Source organism: Crocodylus siamensis, chromosome 3 (assembly GCF_052110815.1).
Source record: "Crocodylus siamensis isolate JL-2025a chromosome 3, ASM5211081v1, whole genome shotgun sequence".
Classification (NCBI taxonomy): Eukaryota; Metazoa; Chordata; order Crocodylia; family Crocodylidae; genus Crocodylus; species Crocodylus siamensis.
The window spans coordinates 259,858,605-259,878,704 of NC_143397.1; the positions used below are offsets into that span (position 1 = coordinate 259,858,605).

At 53.0% G+C, this 20,100-nt stretch overlaps 1 protein-coding gene across 2 annotated transcripts in view; it reads right to left on the reverse strand.

Moving 5' to 3' along the window:
- Nucleotides 1–20,100, reverse strand: part of HSF1 (heat shock transcription factor 1) — an 89,007-nt gene that overhangs the window by 1,642 nt on the left and 67,265 nt on the right. The window contains exons 5-13 of one of the 2 annotated variants that reach the window (XM_090040892.1): nucleotides 19,895–19,970; nucleotides 19,147–19,208; nucleotides 18,055–18,151; nucleotides 14,344–14,480; nucleotides 12,617–12,850; nucleotides 8,327–8,413; nucleotides 2,560–2,665; nucleotides 2,320–2,385; nucleotides 445–514 (exon numbers count right to left, since the gene is read on the reverse strand). In XM_090040892.1, coding sequence (XP_089897018.1) covers nucleotides 445–514; nucleotides 2,320–2,385; nucleotides 2,560–2,665; nucleotides 8,327–8,413; nucleotides 12,617–12,850; nucleotides 14,344–14,480; nucleotides 18,055–18,151; nucleotides 19,147–19,208; nucleotides 19,895–19,970 — 935 coding nt within the window. The remainder of the gene's footprint in view (nucleotides 1–444; nucleotides 515–2,319; nucleotides 2,386–2,559; nucleotides 2,666–8,326; nucleotides 8,414–12,616; nucleotides 12,851–14,343; nucleotides 14,481–18,054; nucleotides 18,152–19,146; nucleotides 19,209–19,894; nucleotides 19,971–20,100) is intronic. The other variant, XM_090040893.1, reaches the window with a different exon arrangement.

The window sequence follows — 20,100 nt, forward strand, 5'->3', positions numbered from 1 at the left end:
TCCAGCACAGGACAGGAACACAGCTCCCAGGGAGAGGAAAGGCTGTATGTGGCAAACTAGGCCCAGCTAGTAGCTCGGACAAGCTTGCCGCTGGAGACAGAAGGTGGCTGCAGTGCAGGGGGAGGGAAGATTTAATGTGGGACAGGAGGTAGGAACACAACAGGGGTCCTCCAAATGCACAGCCCCTAAAAACCTCCCTCTAGGGAGATGTTTCCCAGCCAGGTGTGGTAAGAGAAAGACAGCCAAGTCTGTGGGCACCCCTGACCTGCACTGGGAGGGACACGGGTGTAGCAGGGGGTCAGGAGTATGAGGTAGCCCTTGCCTGAGGCCATGGCCATGCACCCCGCATCCCATGTAATCACAAGAGGTTTTTGGAGAGGAGGGAGAGGCTGGTGCCCCAGCTGACCCTGCTCCAGGACAATGCCAGGGGAGAGGCAACCTTACCCGTGTCTGCTGCGCTGGCCTCTGTCTCAGTAGGTTTCTGCTGTTCCTGGGAGGAGAGGAGATCCTGAATCTGCGGGGACACAAGTGAGGCTGGTGAATGTGTGGCACATGGCAAGCTTCTCTGTGATCCGTGCAGGGAGAAGGAGGGGATCTCAGGGCTGCCGCTGCTTTGCTCCTAGCAGGAATATTGACACACCCCGGCTGAAGTCCCTAGCCTTAGCTTTAGGCAACCCACAATATCCCTGGAGAGGTTTAAAAACGCCCTGACACATATAGCAGAAATGAGAGGGTGGGAGGAACCAGCAGAGCCCAGAAGCCTGAAAACCCCCCATGGCAGAATACAAGCACCGTATGCCTAGATCATCACTGACCAGTGGTTCCAACCTCTTCTTGAACATCTCCAGGGACCGAGAGTCCACTCCTTCCCTGGGTGTCTATTCCACTGCCTCATTACTCTCACAGTGAGGAGGTTTTACTGGATAGCTAATCTAAATTTACTTTGCTGCAACCTCAAGCTGTTGGTCTGCATCCTCCTCTCTGCAGCAAGGGTCAGGAGGCAGCCAGTTCAAACCACGAGGGTGGTAAAGGCTGTTCTGAAAGCTAGTGTGTGGCCACAAGACCCTTCTGCTGACCTTCACCGAACCACCCAGAAGAGCTCTAGCCAGGGGTGGGAGTGGCCTGAGAGCTCACAGGAGCCCATTTGCCTGTGGGAAAGCTGCAAGGAGGTCAAACCTGACTTAACATTGGGAAGCTCAGGGCAGTATGACCCAAGCAGCAGCTATTGCTGCTCAGCAGCATCAAGGTAAGCACTTTCCTCTCTGCTTTGCATTTTCTGTTCTGTATCAAGACCAAACCAAGGCCCTTTGAAGTTTTTCATGTGATACTCTGCACAGCAGCCAACGGCCCCAGACTTAGGGGCTGGGATGTAGAGGTCTCAAGTTCAAGTCCCTGGAACTTCAACCTTTGACTCCTACCCCTGAGATAAGTGCTATAACCCCCAGGCTGTGGCTGCTTTGGTGTGTCTCAGTCTTTCTTGCTGGAGCTGCTTCATTCTGCGTGAATTAGTAAATATTTGTTGGACCCCAGGTGAGATGGGCTCTACGGCTCAGGTGCTCACCTAGGACATTGCAAGTCCTTGGTCTGAATCGGGGTTTGAGGCTGAGCACCTCTCAGCAGGCTGCTGGCCATTCTGAGTTCTCTCTCCTGTTTTGCCCATAAACCCTCATCTGGACCCCAGCAGCCTCTCCCAGTGTGAAACTGGCCAGCTCCCAGGAAAAATGGCACCAGAAGAATCAGCATCTCTGAAAAAAGATGAGCTGCTGGGGATTTTCCAACCTGCTTTGCTGGTCCTGCTGCTAATAGCATAACAGCTCAGCACTGAGTGCACTGTGGGCGCTGGGCAAATAAACAGTATTATACAGAATATGAAGGGGGTTTGCCTTCAATCTCCTCCTTTCCTGCAGCACACGCACACTTCTGAGAGTTTAGGAAACCAAGAAGGCGAGTTTATGGGAACCACATGCAGCTCTCCAAGCTTCAGTGCAGCTCAGTGCTCAGGGAGCATCACTTGCATGAGAGATGACGTCTCAGCACCTCATCAGCTCGGCAGGAATGATGAAGTAGGCCTGCTCTCTGTGGGAGCTGGTCAGAGAAAGCTTTGGTGCTAATTGAATTATTTCCCCCTGGCAGCTCTCCAGCTCCTAACAGGGCTCAGAGACACTTTCTCCCCCCCACCTCCAAGTTGGGGCCGGCCTGGACTCTCTTCAGAGCCTGTCAGAGCCTTCCCTTGCTCAGATGGAGAGGCTGTGGCTGAACAGCAGGAGGCACTTTAGTCTGGCAGCTGTGTGTGTGGAGGGATTTTTAACAGCTACTCACGCTGGCAAGGCTGCTGTCCAGGTCGGGAAGATTCATGTCTGTAACCGTCACTGAAGGGCTAAACAGCTGCCAAGGAAAGAACTATTAGTGCAGGGAAGGAACACGAACCCAGATGTGCTGTGGAAACTCATGGTGGAGGCTACTGTGTCCATCTGCCCCTGCAAGGCACAGGCATGTGCTGCCACGAGACATGGCTCACCCCCAGGTCCCTGACGGGGGAGATGGGGAGTGGATACTCACATCCAGCAAGGCGCTCGTGTCCACGCTGAAGCCGTGTGTGGTCAGCATGGTCTGAAGGTTATCCAGGCTGGAATCAATGGTGTCCAGATGCTCATTTAGCTCATTCCTGAGTAAAAGAAGGCAGAGCAGAAAGGTCAATGTCAGCAAACATCCCCCCAAGCTCTGGGCTACTATGAGGGGCTCTCTCAACCCCAGGGACGAAGCTTCCATTACAAGCTTCTATTAACTTAAAAGTTAAAACTTCCTGCAGGAAAGTGGGCTGGGTTTGTGGCCATTTTCACACATGGCAACCTCCAATTCCGTTCTTAGCATCAAGCTTAGATATACTGATACCACCCTGAAGTGATGCGCTCTCCCTCTCTCCATGGGAGTCCTGCCTGAACCAAGAGGCAATCCCAGGACGGCTGCTGGGTGGCAGCAGCCAGTGGCTCTGATGAGTCGGACACGGGATTTCTTACAAGCGCGTGCAGTCGCTATTCTCAGAATGCACCAGGAATCCTGACACCCGCTGGACTCTGCAGTGAGGGGACCATGCAGATGTCCCAGAGACCCCCGGAGGCACTAGGTCTAGCTGCATCCAGAAAGCTGCTCTGAACTCATTCTTCGACTCAGCTGACTCAATCTTCCCTTGCTTGTAAAAGTCCTACGATAGCTTCAATGGGAAAAGAGAAGGCCAGGAAACTGCTGATTCTGGTCTGGGGAAAAATACTTAGAGAAGTCCCCTATGGCTAGAAAACGCCTTTGCCATTGGCACAATCCCTGTAAGACCTGGTTCTTCCCTTAGGAAAGACTTTTCCCCAGTGACACCCATGGGCATTGAGCTCAGCTCCCATTCACCCTAGTAAGTGAGGCCCTCCCTGCCTCCTAGCCTTTCAATGGACCCAGCTGCACAAGGAGTCTGTGTCCATACCAACTGCGCAGCACATTCACACTGAAACTATACATGGCCAGAAGCATCCAGGAACAGTTGAGGGGGTGACTCAGTGACAAACACATCAGGTGGACCAGGAGCGAGGCTTCAGTTTGGCCATGCCACCCACGGAGAACAACTGTAAAGGAAACCCAGCAGGAAGCCGGGCGCAGAGTCAAGGGTTCCTGGGAGCTGGGGTGCAGCTGAAGATGGTGGCTATGGGGAAGAATGAGGACACAAGACCTTTGCCCTGCAGCTCCCCAGGAAAGAGAGGCACTCAGTGGTGCGGTACATTACTGCTTTTCCCCCTGCGCCTCTGCTATGAAACTCACTGACACTTCCCATGACATGGAGAGCTGAAGACAAGCTAAGCAAATGCTGCAAGACAAGCTGGGATGGGGAGGACTGGTTTTTAACGGGCACAGACTGGGGCCCGACAGACTTGGGTCCAGGTGATGGTTTCTTGGAGTGTAACAAGATAACCCAAACCGAAGAGGCAATGCAATGAGGCTGATCGCTGCAATTCCTCCTCTGCTCACTTTCCTTGGTGTTTATATCACATATATACTGGGGATGTAGAGAGGGAGAAATGATTAGCCTGAACATCAATGCTAATGTTTAGCAGGTGCCCGGGTGCTACCTGGATTTGCAGCCTCTCTGGGAAATGCCCAAGGTCACCCTGAGCATGAGGGGCTGTGACATGGATATGGCGAGATTGGTAGAAATCCAGCACAGCTAAAGAGTTCAGAAGTGGTAGACCTGGCCCACTGTATCCCCTGCACCAGTCCCTGAGGAGCTGCATCTGGGGTTAATCCAGAGCTTCATGCAGCTTGTAACCCAGGAAGTGTCACCTGCCCGCTGCACAGTCCCTCCAGGTTTGGGGTAGGAGCGCCAGCTCTAGCATGCCAGCCATGAGACAGGAGAAGTGGTCCCTGGCTCAGTGGTCAGCACCATGCTTCTGTCTTGGGAGGATTCCCACTGGCTGCTGGGACAGAGACACACATGGAGTGGCTTAGTAAGCTTCTGGGCGGCTTTAGCCCAAGTGATGTGATAGCACAGGCTAAGGGCTCTCCCAGACTCAAGCTCGACATGAGTGACAAGGTAGCTGTGGCAGATGGAGGAGCATGTGTTACGGGCATGTGCAGGAAAGGCTCACAAGGAGCAAAAATGGGATGCCTGCTATGCACATCCGGTGTTGGCAGCATGACGTTAGAGAGCCCACAGACGACAGAGATGCTTCTCCCTCTTCTCCGGAAACCTGCATCGGTTTAGGCCTTGTTCCTCCAAACTCCACTGCTCAGCGTTGTCCTGGAGAGGACAACAGCCCCTTGGCCCTCCAAACATCTTCATGACCGCTACCCTGCAAGGAAAAATGTTCTGCAGCTCAGGCAGTTCTTATATCACCCATTTGCAAAGAAACATGGTGGCTTCTATCAGGCATCACCCCTGTTCCTCCAACTGTACAGCATAACACAGCACGGCAAATGGCCTCCCCACACCAGCAGTTACCCACTGACCCAGCCACTGGGAAGAGGCAAATGGGGGTTACTGCATCAGAGCTGCCATCCTGGAAGAGCAGGGAACAGCTCATAAAATAAAGCTGGGTTCGTCTTCGCTGCCACGATCTCCGACAATCTAGCAGCAGAAACAATTCAGCTGCCGGAGTAGATGCATGCACCGTGCTTGGGCCTGCTGGAAAAGCAGGCCAGAGGGGGCCTGGGAACACATCCCTACCTGTACTGCCCTATGAATGTGATTAGGAGGCACAAGATTTTGCCCTGCTGACTCTACAGGGAAAGGACTTACCTGTGTTCATTCAAGGATCCTACCCTGCACAGATATCCTCCCTGGTTCTCAGCCCTTTGGTTTACGGCACCCAGAAAGCTCTGCAGGATGTGAAGGCATTGGCAGCCGTTCCAGCCTTACCATTATAAACTGGATAGGACATGCCATGGACTTCAGGAACTACTGCCGGGATGAAGCTAGCTAAGACCATTTGAACTCGGTTGGTCTCTTCACCACCACCAGGAAGCTGGAGAGTAAGGGTTTCATCCAGGTCACACTACTTGTGAATGACAAAACTGGGATGAAAATATTCGTGAGGCACAAACCCTGCAAAGGCAGGTCCTCACAGTCTCCTCACTTCTGAAGAAGGCAGGTCTGGGCCATTGCTCTCTAAATGGGCATTTGGTGCTACAGATTGATTCCCAGCATGGTTGACAGTTAATGCCCTCTTCTGTACTGCCCTGTGTTCCTCTTTGTCAAGCTGGCTTCCCCCCCCCAAACACTCGTGCAGCAGGGAAGGAGTAATCAGTGTGATTCCCCAGAGCAGAATAGCAAGCTTTAACTTCTGGATTGTATTCTGCATGGAAAAAGTGCTGTTTACTGGACACAGGAGGTGCTATTATCCCTCTGTCTGGTGCTGGAGTCCTGTGTCCAGTTTAGGAAATGTAAAGAAAGGAGAAAGGAGCAAGAGATGGCAAAAAAAGCTGAAAAACAAGAGGAACAGCTGAAAGCACTGGGTATGTTTAGCATGGGGAAGAGGAAATTAAGAGCGGATGTGACAGCGGTTCACAGATATCTGAAAACTCGCTGTAAAGACACTGGAGAAAAACTGTTCTCCCCTGCTACAGAGGGCAGCATGCAAGGTGATGGATTTCATCCACAGCACAGCAGATGGAGATCAAAGCTCAGGAGAGATTTCCAAACTGCAGGAAGAGGAAGACTGTGGCACAGGCTGCCCAGGGAAGCCGGAGTCTCCTCCTCGGACATTTTCAAGCAGAGGCTGGGCAGGCATCTGTCTGGGATGGGTTAAGAGCAGCACAGCCTGCACCTGTGCAGGAGGCTGGACTAGATGACCTTCAACGTCCCTTCCAAATCTAGGATGCTACAAAGAGGGAGAAGTCCTGAGTTACTCTAGCTCCCAGGGAAGAGCAGGGCAGGTGACTACGGAGTGTGCTGAGAAGCACAGAGCTTCAAGAACCTGGCAAGCTCTACGTGGAGGTCTCATGTGGGGTAAACCCCTCCAGAAACAGGCACAGGACTGTTCTCCTGGGAGAGACCCACAGGCTGATTTTTGAGTGTAGGAGAGAAGCCAGAAGACTCCCTTCTCCCCTGCCCTTCATTACTGAAAGGAACTCCCCCCTTTCAAACTGATACCCAAGCAGAGGGCTTCTTGACCCCAGGACCAACAGCTCCCACTCTTCTGGGGTGCATAGCCAGCAGTGCCGAGCTGGAGTGGGGGAACAGCGTCTGTCATCACCATATCTGAGCGGCGCAGGCCTACTGCACACAGGCAGAGGCTTGGGATGGAGGCCATGTGACCCAGCCTCAGCCCCAGGCAGGGACAGCTCCACGTTTGCAGAGCGTGAGATACGTCATAAACCAGACTCGCATGCAGTGGGTTTGTATCTCCTTAGGCAGGCAGAATCACACGCTGTAAATAAAACCTGCAGAGGCTTCCTGAACGAAAGCTTAGGCCATGCCTCACCCAGTCACACGCGCAGTCTAAAGCAGCGCATCCCCAGTGTAAGTGTCTGGAGCTGGCGTCTCTCTTCTGGCTGCCAGCTCCACCATAAGAATAACGAATCTCTGCAGTACCTCACTTTAACACCAACTGCGCAGCTCCCATGGGCCGCTCCACACAACACAGGCTGCTGTGAGACTCCTGCTGTCTGACTTCCCAGCTGATGAAGTGATGAGGTTTCGTACATGCAGTGTGGTCTCTCTCTGTGTGGGCTACTTTATTGTCTGAGCAGTAACTATGTAAAAATAGCACCTTTTAACTCACCAGGCCGGCTCTCTGTGGGCCTGCCTCCCAGTCAGAGCAGCTGGCTTTGGCCACAGGAAGACGGGTTTCATTTCTGATGCCACCATGGCTTATGTGGCAGTGAGGTGCCTTGTATCCTGCCCCCAGCCCTGTCAGTGCAGTTCTGAGGTGGGAGGCAGAGAGAGCACAGCTTGGCTCTCCATCCCCACAGCGAGTGAGCAGAGCTGGCAAGACAAGGAAACAGTTCTGGCCTTGCAAGGTGAGCAAGCCTGGGCATACGCATCACTGGGAGAGAACTAATCTGTTCTGTGAGTCTCACCTTCCCTTCCTATCCTCTAGCTACACTGCTCGTTCCCATGCTGTGCTCAGCTAGCAGCTGCCCCACAACACAAGATAATGGGTAGTGCCACTGCTGGCAGCAAAGTGGGCTGTCTGCAGGGCCAGTGAGAGCACAGGTCCTAGCTAAAGCCTGCATCAGCAGCGGAGCTGTGAAGCTTCACTCCATGGCTCCCAGATTCTCTATAAAGTGTGGCATGCAGGACATGCTGCTTTAGTAATGAGCAGCTCTCGCAGTACGTGATAACAACGGCACCTCAGAGCACGGTGAGGTTTGCTACAGGGAGTGTTATTGTTCTCTCACTATAGTATGGCATGGAAAATGCACCAGGAAATATTCAAGCCCTGGGCTCACCCCCGATCCCAGCGAAATGCTTCGTTATGCATGTGTGAATTTCATGCTGACAAGAGATGCCGAACTGGCCAAAGCTTCTGTTCCTCCAGAGAACCGGGCCAGCACGGACAACAGCTGCGCAGCCTCTCTGCCACCACCCTGCCAAGACCACCTATGGGGATAAGAGGGGAGCTCAGTCTCCACAGCCTGTTTGGTACTCAGTCTTCCCAATAAGCCCCTTCGTGCCAATTTGTACGTGGTGTTTTTGTGATGTGGACTCTGAAGAGCTGGCTACAAGGTTACCCCTGAAAGGAAAGCTGACCTGGAAGTAAGGACAGCGTGCTGTCCAATGCAAGTGTTCCCCTGCCCCGGCCCAGAACTGCAGTGCTTGGGGACAGCAGGCTATTGAAATGCTAACCCTTGCTGTGCTCTGCAGTGATGTGAGGAAGAGGAAGAACTGGGGAAAAGACGAGTGACCTCTGACATCTGCGGAGTGCGAGTCAAACTGAAAAATACAAACAGAAGAGGACACTAGATTCAAGAGACTGGGCATCACACACTTTTAGGAATGAAACATTGGTTACTTCCCAAGGCAAGAATAGTTAGTCAACCATGCTCCTGTGATCTAGAGGAAGGGGCAGCCACATCCCTGCAGTGCCTTCCCCAGCCGCTAGGCTGGGGCAGAAACGTTATTAACAGGAACAAGCAAACAGAAAACGAGCATTCCCAGCCAAAGCAAGGCAGAGGGCAGCCTGGTCCTAGCAGAGCACAGCCAGGCTCTGTTAGGAGAGTCTCCATTAGGTAACTGCCTCTGATGAAGGCTTATTGTACCTCGCGGGTGCCCAAGCTCTGTGCAGCACAGTCACAGTCATCTTTAATAAGGAGCTACAGCCCACTGATAGCATGCAGTGCTCCATTTTAATCATGGGCCAGGTTAGCATGCTGCTTCCAGGGATACTTTCTGTATTAATGAAGCAGCTGGCAGCATTCTTCTCCCTCTAACTGGCTCTGCCTCTTGAAAAGGTGCTTATGGGACCTTTAGCTGAAAAATGGTTGGGTTTGGATAATGTCACTTCTGTGCTAAATTTCAATCCAAGTGCTTCCTTTATACTGTGTATCCCAGTCAGCTAAAAACCACCTTGTTCTGGGGTGGAAGCAGGACTCCTGAGGCCTTCAGGGTAGGTCAAAGTGTGACCTGCAGACTTCCACCAGTGGCCTGCTGTAGGTGGGGTGCATCACTGTAGGTTGGGAGCTGTCTACTGCAAGCTGCACCTCTCCACTAGAGAGGCTGCTCACCACATGTAAGAATTGGGTGTCAAGGGGCCTGCAGCCAGACGCTAATGCCCCGTCTAGGTGAGCAGAGTCCGAGTGCCCCTGTTGTACTTTCATGTTCCTCCTTATCAGCACTTCCCTTACAACATGCATCTCAGCACAGCATGCAACTGCCTGGGAGCTTTGTAGAAGTCTCGCAGGGAGGGGGCTGAGCCACAGCACACCCATGGCACACAGCACGCGTTTCCCTGGAGCATGCAGCTAGCTTGGTCCTGAAGGCAGGGGACTGAGCACTGAATGAATGGTGAACTGAGTGCAGGGCAGGCCTTCAGGAGACTATGTCACTTGGTCTGGGACACTGAAGGAGGGTCTGATGTTCTCCTGGAGACATGAAGTACCCTGGGTGGCCCATTTAAAGCAACTGCAATTAGCAAGAGGAGTGGGTGACCTGCTCAGTGCCACAACATAGCACAGGCATGCATGCTGACCCCTTCGTGTTGGGCACCCAGGACACTTGCTGACAGTGGACCAACAGCAGCTGCGTGCAGAGCCTGGGCACTCACAGATATTGATGCCAAGGTCTTGTGTTCTAGAAATACTGAGCGCAGCATGGGTCAGAAGCACTTTGGAAGGACAGACGATGAAGTGTCCAGATGTATTAGGGGGCACGTGAAAACAAATTGGTGATGGGAGACTGCCCAGACTTTGTCTCCAGGAAGTGGAGGGCAACAAAAATGGTTTGGGGCTGGGGGCATGACTGGTGAGGAGAGGCTGAGGAACTTGGGCTGATTTAGTCTGGAGAAGAGAAGACCAAGGGGGGTTTAATAGCAGCCTTCACCTTCCTACAGGGGGGCTGCAAAGAGGATGGAGCTGGGCTGGTCTCAGTGGGGGCAGATGACAGGACAAGGATAAATGGGCTCAAGCTGCAGCAAGGAAAGTTGAGGTTGGATATTAGGAAAAGCTCTCTCAGAAGGAGGGTGGTGAAGCACTGGAACAGGTTACCCAGAGAGGTGGTAGGATCTCCATCCCTGGAGGTTTTTAAAGCCTGGCTAGACAAAGCCTTGGCTGGGATCAGTGGTAATGCGTAAGGGGTGCATGGGCACCCCAAGAGTGCTGGTGCACCCCCTGACCAGCTGCACTCACCGCTTAAGCAACAGGCAGAGGTGGCAGGCGGGAGCGCTGGTTCCCCTTGTGCAAATGATTGCCAGGGAATAGAGTGCTGCGGCCTTGGGGGCTGCAGCTACTGGTCCCCCCCGACCCATGAGCAGGGGGTTGGACTAGATGTGACCTCCTGAGCTCCCTTCCAGCCCTCCTTGTCTCTAATTCTAAGTGGGGGGAGTGCAAAACAACAATATTATTACTGGCAATATTTTATTATTTATGTTTTGCATGCTAGCTCCTGGGGGCAGGGATAGTCTCTCTGCTACACGCTTACCCAGGGCCAGCTGCTGGGGCCCATGATACACTACCGCTGCTTTCTTAAGAACAGAAGTGTGACTGGATGCTTCAGCACCGGGTGACAGTGGTGCATGGGCAAGCGCTAGTGGTTGTGTGGCTGGACTGGCAACACAGCTCCTATTTCTGCAGGCCCCGCACCCTTCCTGGGTCAGCACTGGTCACCCCCCACTTTGTTACACTATTGCTTAAAAATGATTGTGGCAAATGAATTCATCACTGGGAAGCGATGAAGGTCTTGCCTCTGCGGGAAAACCCTTATGGGCCAGATGCCTCCAATTGGTTATTTGAAGCCGCCAAGGGACAAGCAGACAGGTGAAGCAATGTGTTACTGCAGATTAATGACAGTCAGAGAGAGAGAGAAAGCTAGAGGGAAAAAGGTGCAAGTCCCCAGGCAGGTGATGCCAGGACAGGTGTGCAGTACTGCTGGCCCCTGCAACCTGTGCCTAGTTCTAAGCATTCAGGAGGACTCGTCAGAGGTCACGCTTTCTGTCATTCCTGCTCATTTAAAGGTCAGGACAGCTTTTGTGGAGTTTGATTAGAAGGAGGGTGTTGAGTTTATCCTGTGTAAAACGTCGCTGGCAGCCCCCCAGAAAGGATCCCAAATGGATGCGGGGCTCTCAAACAGTGGGGATGTCCCAGTAAGAGGAAGCCGACATTTCCTGATGCTGCATGAGACGCCAGGTTATATGGGACAGCCAACAGCCCCTCATCCTTGCTGGAGAGGCAGCCCTTCCCTGTGTGCACCAAAGGGAAGGGGGCCTTTCAGGATTCTCCTGGAGTCCCCATCATGGAATACACCCTGCCGATATGCCATACAGCTCACGGGTGCTGCAGTCATGTCCCACTGGACTGAGCTGGCTAGTCCAGCTCTCTGCTGTCATCTGGGGCTCGGAAACCAGAGCTCACCATCCCCACGCCTGAATAAATAAGAGCCCAAGTCTGCTCTGTCACTTGCACAGGAGATGGTGCCTCTGCTACTGTGATCTCCCTACAGCACAGTGCAGAGAGCACAAGAGGGTGCAGGCCTAGGTCACAAGGGGACCTCAGGGAGAATCCCGACAGGTTATAAAATGCAACGCTTGCCCAGAGGCCTCAGAGCACTGCTTGGCAATGACAGCAGGGACCCCCCAACCTGCCGTCCAGGGAACTGCCCCTGGTCACCAATCAGCGTCCCGTCTGATAAGTCCTGCATGTGTTTCTGGCCACTTATGTCAGGGATTCACAGAGGGATGGAGCAAGGGGATGCTGTTTCTCCTGGAATGGAGGTGGATTTATGATGAAGACAGCAGTGACAGACAAGGTGGGAGACAATATGGAGGAGCCCCACAGCAGGACTGGCCAGGGCAGCCTTCTGATGACGTGCTATGCAGGTCTCCTTTACGTGGAGGTGAAGCCCACGGGTCCTAGCACACAGTATGGATAGCTGCTTGCACTGCATGCTGGGCCCCTACTCTCTCTCAAGGCTCTTCAGATGAAGTGGCAGCTGCAACCTGCCTGGTTTGACACCTGTTAGTTCCAGCCAGGCTGATCCCACAGCCCCCATTAGGCCCCCTTTAAGCACAGCCACTTGCACATGGAATAATGTGTACCCGGCAGGAGCAGATAGCACATATGCAATGTTTTTAGTGAGCATATTATACCTCTTATTCTGTGGAATTACTATTTTCTCAGGCAGAGAAGCACAGGGCTGTGGCACCTGCCCTGGGAGTCACACTATTCCATGTAGCCAGGTGATGGCTTGTACCCCATCTTGGGGATACAGAGGAAAAGGGGAATAAAGTAAGCTCCATGCTGGCTGTTCACAGAAGGCTGCTGTCAGATTGGCAGGGCACTCTGAGACATGTCCCCGTGGGCTTTCAAAGCGTGGCAGCAGCCAGGTTATTGACATTTTAAACACTTAACTCTACAGAGCAGCAATGTGGTTGGCTGAGCCTCGGCTGGTCCCAGGCACGTGCAGGACTCCTGGCACTGTACTTACTTGTCGAGGCAGGCAACGCTGAGGCACTTTTCTGGGGGCTGAGGCTGCGTGGTGCTGTTGCTGGCAGCAGCGGTGGTGGTGCTGGGTTCATTCTCCTGGAGGATGGAGTCAATGAAAGTGGAGGGAGACAGCGGGGTTTCCACAGCGGGAGGATTCACAGGGCTGGCTTCCTCGATCTGGGGGCTGCGGGAGGGGCTTGGCGGCTCTTCTTTGATACGGACCACGGGGCTGCTCCTTAGAGACATGGGAAGGGAAAGTGAGGAGAGCGGTCACCAGGGCAGCCAATGTGAGTGACCCTCTCTGCTTCCCACCAAGCCTGGGGCTCAACGTTTCTTCCCTCGAAGTACGTTCCCTGAGGCAGCTTTGCTATAGCCGTGGTGCTGGGATGGGGTGGGACAGTTCCCCCTCTGCTTGTGCCCTCAAGCTGTGCCCCAGGCACCACTGCCCTCTCCTGCAGAGGAGTTTCCGTTCCAACCTCCTGGTACACTCTGCAGACCACAGCCTTAGGTCAGTGGCTTGGTTGAAACTTTGCTCTGCACTGTTTTGCACTGGTGCAATTACTCTGGGCAGCAGGAATGACTTGCTGCTAATATAGAGAAAAATACAACTCCTGGCATGCCTACAGGTAGAGCAGCACAAAGATGCCTTAAACAAGCACGACCTGGCCCCTGGCTGCTGGAAGCAGGGCACAGGGGTATGCATACTGCAATGCTGGTATAACAATCACCATGCTGGCGAGCCACATTTCAAAAGTGTACAGCTCCTCTGGGGGGCCAGGCCTGAAAGCAACTCTCTCCCAAAGGGCAGGGCCACCGCTTCTCAGCTTTTGCAGGGTGTGGGGATAGCTTTTCTGGCTGACCTGATTCTGCAAAGGTGAGGGTACACTTTGTGAGGGTGTGCGCCCACCGGGACAGAGCAGCGCGTACAAAATAAAGGGCCTGTTTAGCAAACCTAGAGCCATGTAAAGGTGTGTGTTCCTGGCAGCACTAGAAAGGAAAAGAGAGCAGGTGGTTCCTGCTGACAAGGAGGAATGGAGAGGGAGGCATGCAGGATTTGTCCAAGTGTCTTTGAGGACTCCTGGGTGCTTTAAGCAGGGGAACAAGTTGGTGTTTCTGGGCTGGGACTAGCTGGAAACTTTCCCTTGTTGCAGCGGTGAGATGCATTTGCTTCAGGCTCTTTCAGCTCTCTGGTGATGGACCCAGGCACCGTCTCTTAGAGTGGTAATTAGTAGATATGCAACTATATTTTCCCCCATCTCCTTTGCACACATTTTTGTATAGGCAGGGCCATGTCCCCAGGGCTGAGAGTCATGGGGAGACGGCCCTTCTAGTGACTGAGAAGGCAGGCCAGCAATTCCCAGTGGCCTGTGGGACAGGGTCCCCTGCAGACAGCACCATGCAGACCCAAAGTGAAAATGGGAAAGAGAGTTTGGTTTCCTCTGTTAACACAATGACAGATTAGGAACAAACCCAATCTGTGAACAAGAGCCGCTTGAAGGGCCTAGTCAAACTCCTTGTAAAGTGGTGGGATCTGCTCATAACGCAAGGACGCTGGCAGCTCTCTGGCTTGCAGTGTTTTCTTGGAACAAGTCATCAAGGGGAAAAGCTGATGCTCTACTGAGAGCCCTGGGCTAGGGCTGGTGTTTCACAACCCAGGCTGACAGAGAAACTCATGCTCTATGCATAGACACTGGGGATCTCACACAAGGCATGGCTTCTGCATGGTACCTCTCATCGAGACTGCCGCTGGGGGAGGCCGAGGGACTGGACTGGGCGAGCTCTGTCACGTCAGAGATAATGGGGCCAGAGTTGGCTGATGAGTCTGGGGAGTACAGGTTGGAGCCACTGTATGCTGGGGAAGAAGCCTGAAAAAAACAAATCATAGTGTTCAGGTTAGCAAGGTCAGGGAACACCCCCTCAATGGGTGGGTGAGGCAGGAACTGCTCACTTGCATCAGAGGGCTATGAGTTCCTGACCTGCAGTGAAGAAACACAGTGGCTAAAGCCCTACTAGTATCAACCCCAAGCATTCAAGGAAACCCTGATTCTAGCTTCCAAACAACCATCACACTAGCTTAAAAATCACAACGTGGTTAAAATGCAAAAATCAGAGGGTCTTTTCCTTTGCCTTCTAGTGTTCAGGCCTTCAGAGGAAATGTGTTCCAGCCTTCCCCTGAAATGGCGAGAGCTTCCCTCTCCCTTGCACTGGTAAAGGGAAGCTGAGATTTTTCTCCTGCTCCCCTGACTCCAGGAGCCTGGGCTTTATGGAATGACAATACTGCCAGCCCTGCAATGCAATGGGAAAAGACAACTGGACCGAGAAGTAGTTTTGCTCAGGAAGGAATTTATGGACTGCCTGAGCAGGGCCCCAGCTCTGGTGACAGAGCCAGAGACTTTCTGTCAGGGAGGGGAGACTAAGAGGCTTTTCATGTAAGGCACAATACATTCTCCATACAATTATGGGCCAAATGCTGGCTCCCTGGTGCATACAGTCACATGCCAGAAAATCAGCGGTAGAGTTGAACAATCCATAATCCAGACCAACACTTCTGCTGAACTGGTCCAGGGGCAGCAAACTCTCCTCCATGTCCCCCCTCGACGCTCCACAAAGTCAGCCAGTGTGCGACAATGAGGTTGGGAGACAGCTGGAGATCCTCATTACCATTATGATTAAATCAACCTGTGATTCTCAACCCATGCCGACTTACAGCCTCCCTCTCCCTGCCCGTCTAGACTGTAATCTGTTTGGAACCTTTTCTGTGCATCAGTGTGACAGGGTCCCAACCTGGGGTGGAGATTCTGCCCATCTCTGCCCAGAGAAGTATGGAAGAACAATCATTCTGGCTTGCTGCATACCCAGTCCTCTGGCAGGACAGCTGGGAGAGGTACCAAGTTCCTGGGATGGACTGAACCATGTGGACAGTTGGGAGTTGGACTAAACGTGACCTCCTGAGGTCCCTTCCAACCCTAATTTTCTGTGATTCTCCGACAGGGTAAGTGTGCAGAGCTCTAGAGCCATGGGTGAGGCCAGATCCACACGTCTGTGTGCACACAGCTCCTGTGCAACAAGGTACAGTTCTGTGGGTGGGGGCACTGCCATGCAGAACCTACATGCCCAGCAGCTCAGCTTCAGCAGCCTCCTATTCACCCACTTGTCACTGTTACTTCTGCACAAGAAAGAGAACTGCACGCATGCATGTGACTCGCATGAATGTGCACATGGGAAAGTTCAGATTATGACAACTGACTGCATGTTATCCTGGGAGATGGCTCTTTGACTACCTCCTGCCTTTGCTCATCTCAGTCTACGTGCAAAGAAAAAACTGTGCTGTTTCATGAAGATGGCTATCCTGAGAGTCCCAATGGAGAAAAGGCACTGGTCATTTTTACCTTGGCGCAGATAGCTGAGGTCACCTCTGGGTGAAGAGGATAGGGTTGATTTAGCCAAGTCTAAGTACATACTACCCGTGCCACATCCCACTCAGATTTCACACCAAGTTAGTGGTCTTGAGGTAAGAACATATTTTTTTCAGCAGTAAAGACAAAGCCTGTGGCAGGGTCAGACTCCAGTTCTCTCTGGCAGATGGCTCAGAAAGCTGCCCAGTCATCCCATCACAGTTCTGCTTTGCACTGGAAGTCCTAAACGCCTGCGTTTGAGAGAAGCCGGGCACCTGCATTTCTCGTAATTAGAACAATCCTGTAAAGCCTGGAAAAACTCCCAGAGGCTTCACTGAAGTGTTTGCTGCATGCAGAAATAAGGGCACTTTTAAAAAGAGACCACAGGGCAAGGTGGGGGTTGACTGGGAACACAGAGCTTCTACATGGCTGATCTAATTACAGTGCAGCTTTTAATAGCATTTAGGTTTTTAGGGTACCATGAGGAGGGGTGCGTGTCTGCGTGCACATGCAGTCTGCTACTGCCACTGCTCTTCACTTCTGCCCACGGGGGAGTGTGAACACAGGAGTGGGTGGCCGCAGTCTGCAGGAAGGCCCTGCAATGCTGTGGGGCTGGAGCTATTATACAGCTTCCTGGGCACCTTCTCTTGTGCTTTAATAGCGTGGAAGGAAAATGGGAACAAGCCTCAAGGCGGCAAAAAAAGGAGGGGCTGGTGCTGTGGGGTGCTTGTAAACCTCCCCGCCAGCAGCACCGCGTTCACAAAAGACCCACACCAGGAAGGGGCTGGAGGTCTGCCCAGGAAATACCACTTGACTCCCTAATGTAACGCAGGTGTGGGCTCAGACGGGCCTCCAGAGCAACTGGTGCAATCCCCTCAGGGCACGCTCTGAAACCCAGGTCTGCCCCAGGTGACAGATGCTGTCTGGAACCAGCCCAGCTCAGGTGCAATCGAAGGAAGAGGTGACCGAGTTCAGCTCACCTATCCCCAAAGCAATTGCTGCTGAGGCAGCTACTGCTGTCATGGATCCGGCAGGACTGGGCCTCCTTGGCTCCACAGACAGCTGAACCCCATCACATTTTTAACGAGCCTCTGCACTCCAGGCTGAAGGGCAGTTAATCACAGGCAGAAACTCTGTGTCCTGCCAAGCCAACTGGGCTCACTCGTGTGAAGGGCAAACAGAAATCCCAATGCAGGAGACCATATTTCACTTCCTCTGGCTGGGAGGCCTGCAGCAGAAGCAACCTGCACAGTCCTGGGACTGGGCAGAGATGAGTGAGGGGGCTTCTGTGTGTTCAAAGGAGGGAAGGAGCAGCAGTGACAGACTTGGAAGAGACTCAGCATCTTCCTTGGCTACAGAACAGAATCTGTGAGGCAGGACATCAAAGGGTCTGTGGGTGGGTTGGGGAGGAGACAAAAATCAAGGACTTGCTGGGTTCCCACAGCAATTTAAAGGAAAGGGCACAATGGCAAAGATTCCTCCTGGGCCCATGGGGCAAGGCCTGCCTGTGTGCCTGCTGGAGCCAGTTAGCTGACTGTGGTGTGTAGCATCCGATCCCTGCAACAGAAAGCCAGGCCTGAAGCAAGTGTCCAGTACAGAGCTGCCAGCACAGGCTCTGATGCGACGCTGCCCTCCAGCTATCCTCCTCCTGCACTGGATGGGCTACTGGATGTGCTTCGAATGAAAGGTTTTGCTAACACAGCCACAGGGGCTGAATATGTGCACAAGCGTCAGCTGTCTCTGCTTCCTCCCGAAGCCAGATGCCATCCCAATGCCTGCCTTGCTTGCAGCCTGTCTGCAGGGCTGATATTCAGTCCCAGTCTTCTGCCTCTGAATCAGCTACTGATTAACAGCTTCCTCCTCCCTGGCTAACCTAGAGTGCAGCTGCCACTTTAAGACCCTTTGCCAAACAAAACAAAAAGCTCCTGAGCAAAGCGCGGTACAAAGGAGAGGCCAGCTGGAGAAGAGCCTCACAACAGCCCTACGTCCCCATGCTCTGCTCTGCTCCCCTCTTCCCGAGGCCTGGAGCACATGGCGTACTCACTGCGTATGGGGATGAGCCGTGGACGTGCTCCAGAGAGTACTGGCGGCTGTACTTGGGCATGGAATGTGCTGAACTGCTGTCGTTCAACATCAGAGGGCTGCAAGAGAATCCAAAGCACCATAAGGGAGCTGCCAGCTGTGCCCCAGGTGCTGAGAACAGAGGGTTGGGACGTGAGCCAGGATCCCCAAGGGCCTGATACATGGCTGCACCTGGGCCTATGACTGGTGGCGGGAGGGTGTGTTGGAGTGCAGCAGAGCAGCCGGGCCCAGGGTGCGCAGAGGAATCCAATTCATCATGACACCATGCTCCCACCAGACACAGCAAGGGCAGGGAACCACTAGTCTTTCCACTCTTATGCATGGTTAAAAATCCCTCTTTGGGTCCCCAGTGAACCTGGCAGTAATTACCCCTAGGATCGAAATCCAATATGCTGGGGCTAAAACTTCCCCATCTCTATGATTCCCATGGGCAGAGACACCTACACATGACCACGGAGCAACACCAAGCCCTGTTAGCTCTGTTTTGCTGTGAGTGATGAGGCTGTAACCAAAACCGGGCCTGTAGGCAGCTTCAAATCTAACCTGGCAAAGTAATACGGGCAGCTTGCAACATCTGAACAGTAAAACTGCTTTGCAAGTCAATGCTGTGATGTGTTTGTGATAGGGATTACGGGACATGGTGTCCACAGCTGCAGGGCACTGATTGTTGGTCCAGACAGTTTCTCTCAGTCCCATGTTTCTACACTAGGGCAACAAACAGCACGGCAGTGGCGAAGGAGGGTTGGGTGGCAAGTCTAAAGCCTTTAGCAGCTTTTTACTTTGCAAATCTCATTTTTTGCAATGGTTTAGGAGAGAAAGAGGTTCTTCAAGAATTCATAGGGTTTGGTTTGCAAGACTTGCTGGACAACAATCAGGATCTAAGCTGTTCAGGGCTTGTGGCCTATTTAGCTGCTCTCTAGCTGGAGGCCATGGCTGGGTGCTGCAACTACTGGAGAAGGACATTACACAGAAAAGGGACCTCAGAGGAACCCCTGCTGTCGCTGCTCTAGCCTGCTCCCCTTCCCTCACACCAGGAGCCTGTCTGCAAACTTACATCTTCCGCTTCACTCCAAGGATACGGTTTGACTGCACCAGTGAAATCAAGAACTGGATGAGCTGCAGGGAGGAAAAAGAAACACTGATATCATCAGGTGTATAGCAGCCTGTACACAGCAAGGGTGTCAACAGCTATGAGCCCAGCTCCTTGCCAAGGGGTTCAGAGCAGTGTCAGGTGACAAGGCAGTGAGAAGGCAGACTGCACAGCACTTGGGATGATTTCCAGACTAAGAGACAAGGGCCAGGGAGAAAAAAACAAAGGATTGGATAGTTCAATTCTATACTGCAACACATCCGATAAGACTCACCCTGTGACATGGGCTCCTGATGCTCAGGATGAAAGGAGGAAGCAGAAGTGCCTGAGAATCCCTTTGTCTTAAACACAGCATCCCTGATGCCCCAGTTCCCTGAGGACCCTAACGGCTGACAGGTGCCTGTGCCCATGGCAGGACGTGCACTAGCCTGCTGAACTGAGGGCTTGTCCACAGTGCAGAACTTCTGGTGGCAGACAGCAGCTTCCATGGGGAAGCTGGCAGTCCACACACCTCCATGCAGCAATGCAGTAGGGTGCACAGCACACCCTAGTTATCACCAGCTGCTACCAGAGCTGCACCAGGAGCCTTGTCACTCATGGGGCTGGTGTCGCTCTCCCGGCTGAGAGAAGGGGCCCTGCTGCTTGCAGGGAGGCTGCAGTTTCTGTCAGTGCAATTCTCCAGCAAAACTCCACTGCGTGGTGCCGGCCTTACCTTATTGACAACCTTCTGCTGCTGGGCATGCTTCTGCCTCAAGCTGGCTACTTCCCTCCACAGCGCCTCATTCTCACTGGAAGAGAGGACAAAGCCGTCAGGTGATGCGTCTCAGGGGAAAGCACTGGGCAAGCTGCAGCCAGATGACTGCAGGTACCCCCAGATGTCAGCTCCATGATGAGCTCAGTGGATGGGGTGAAACTTTT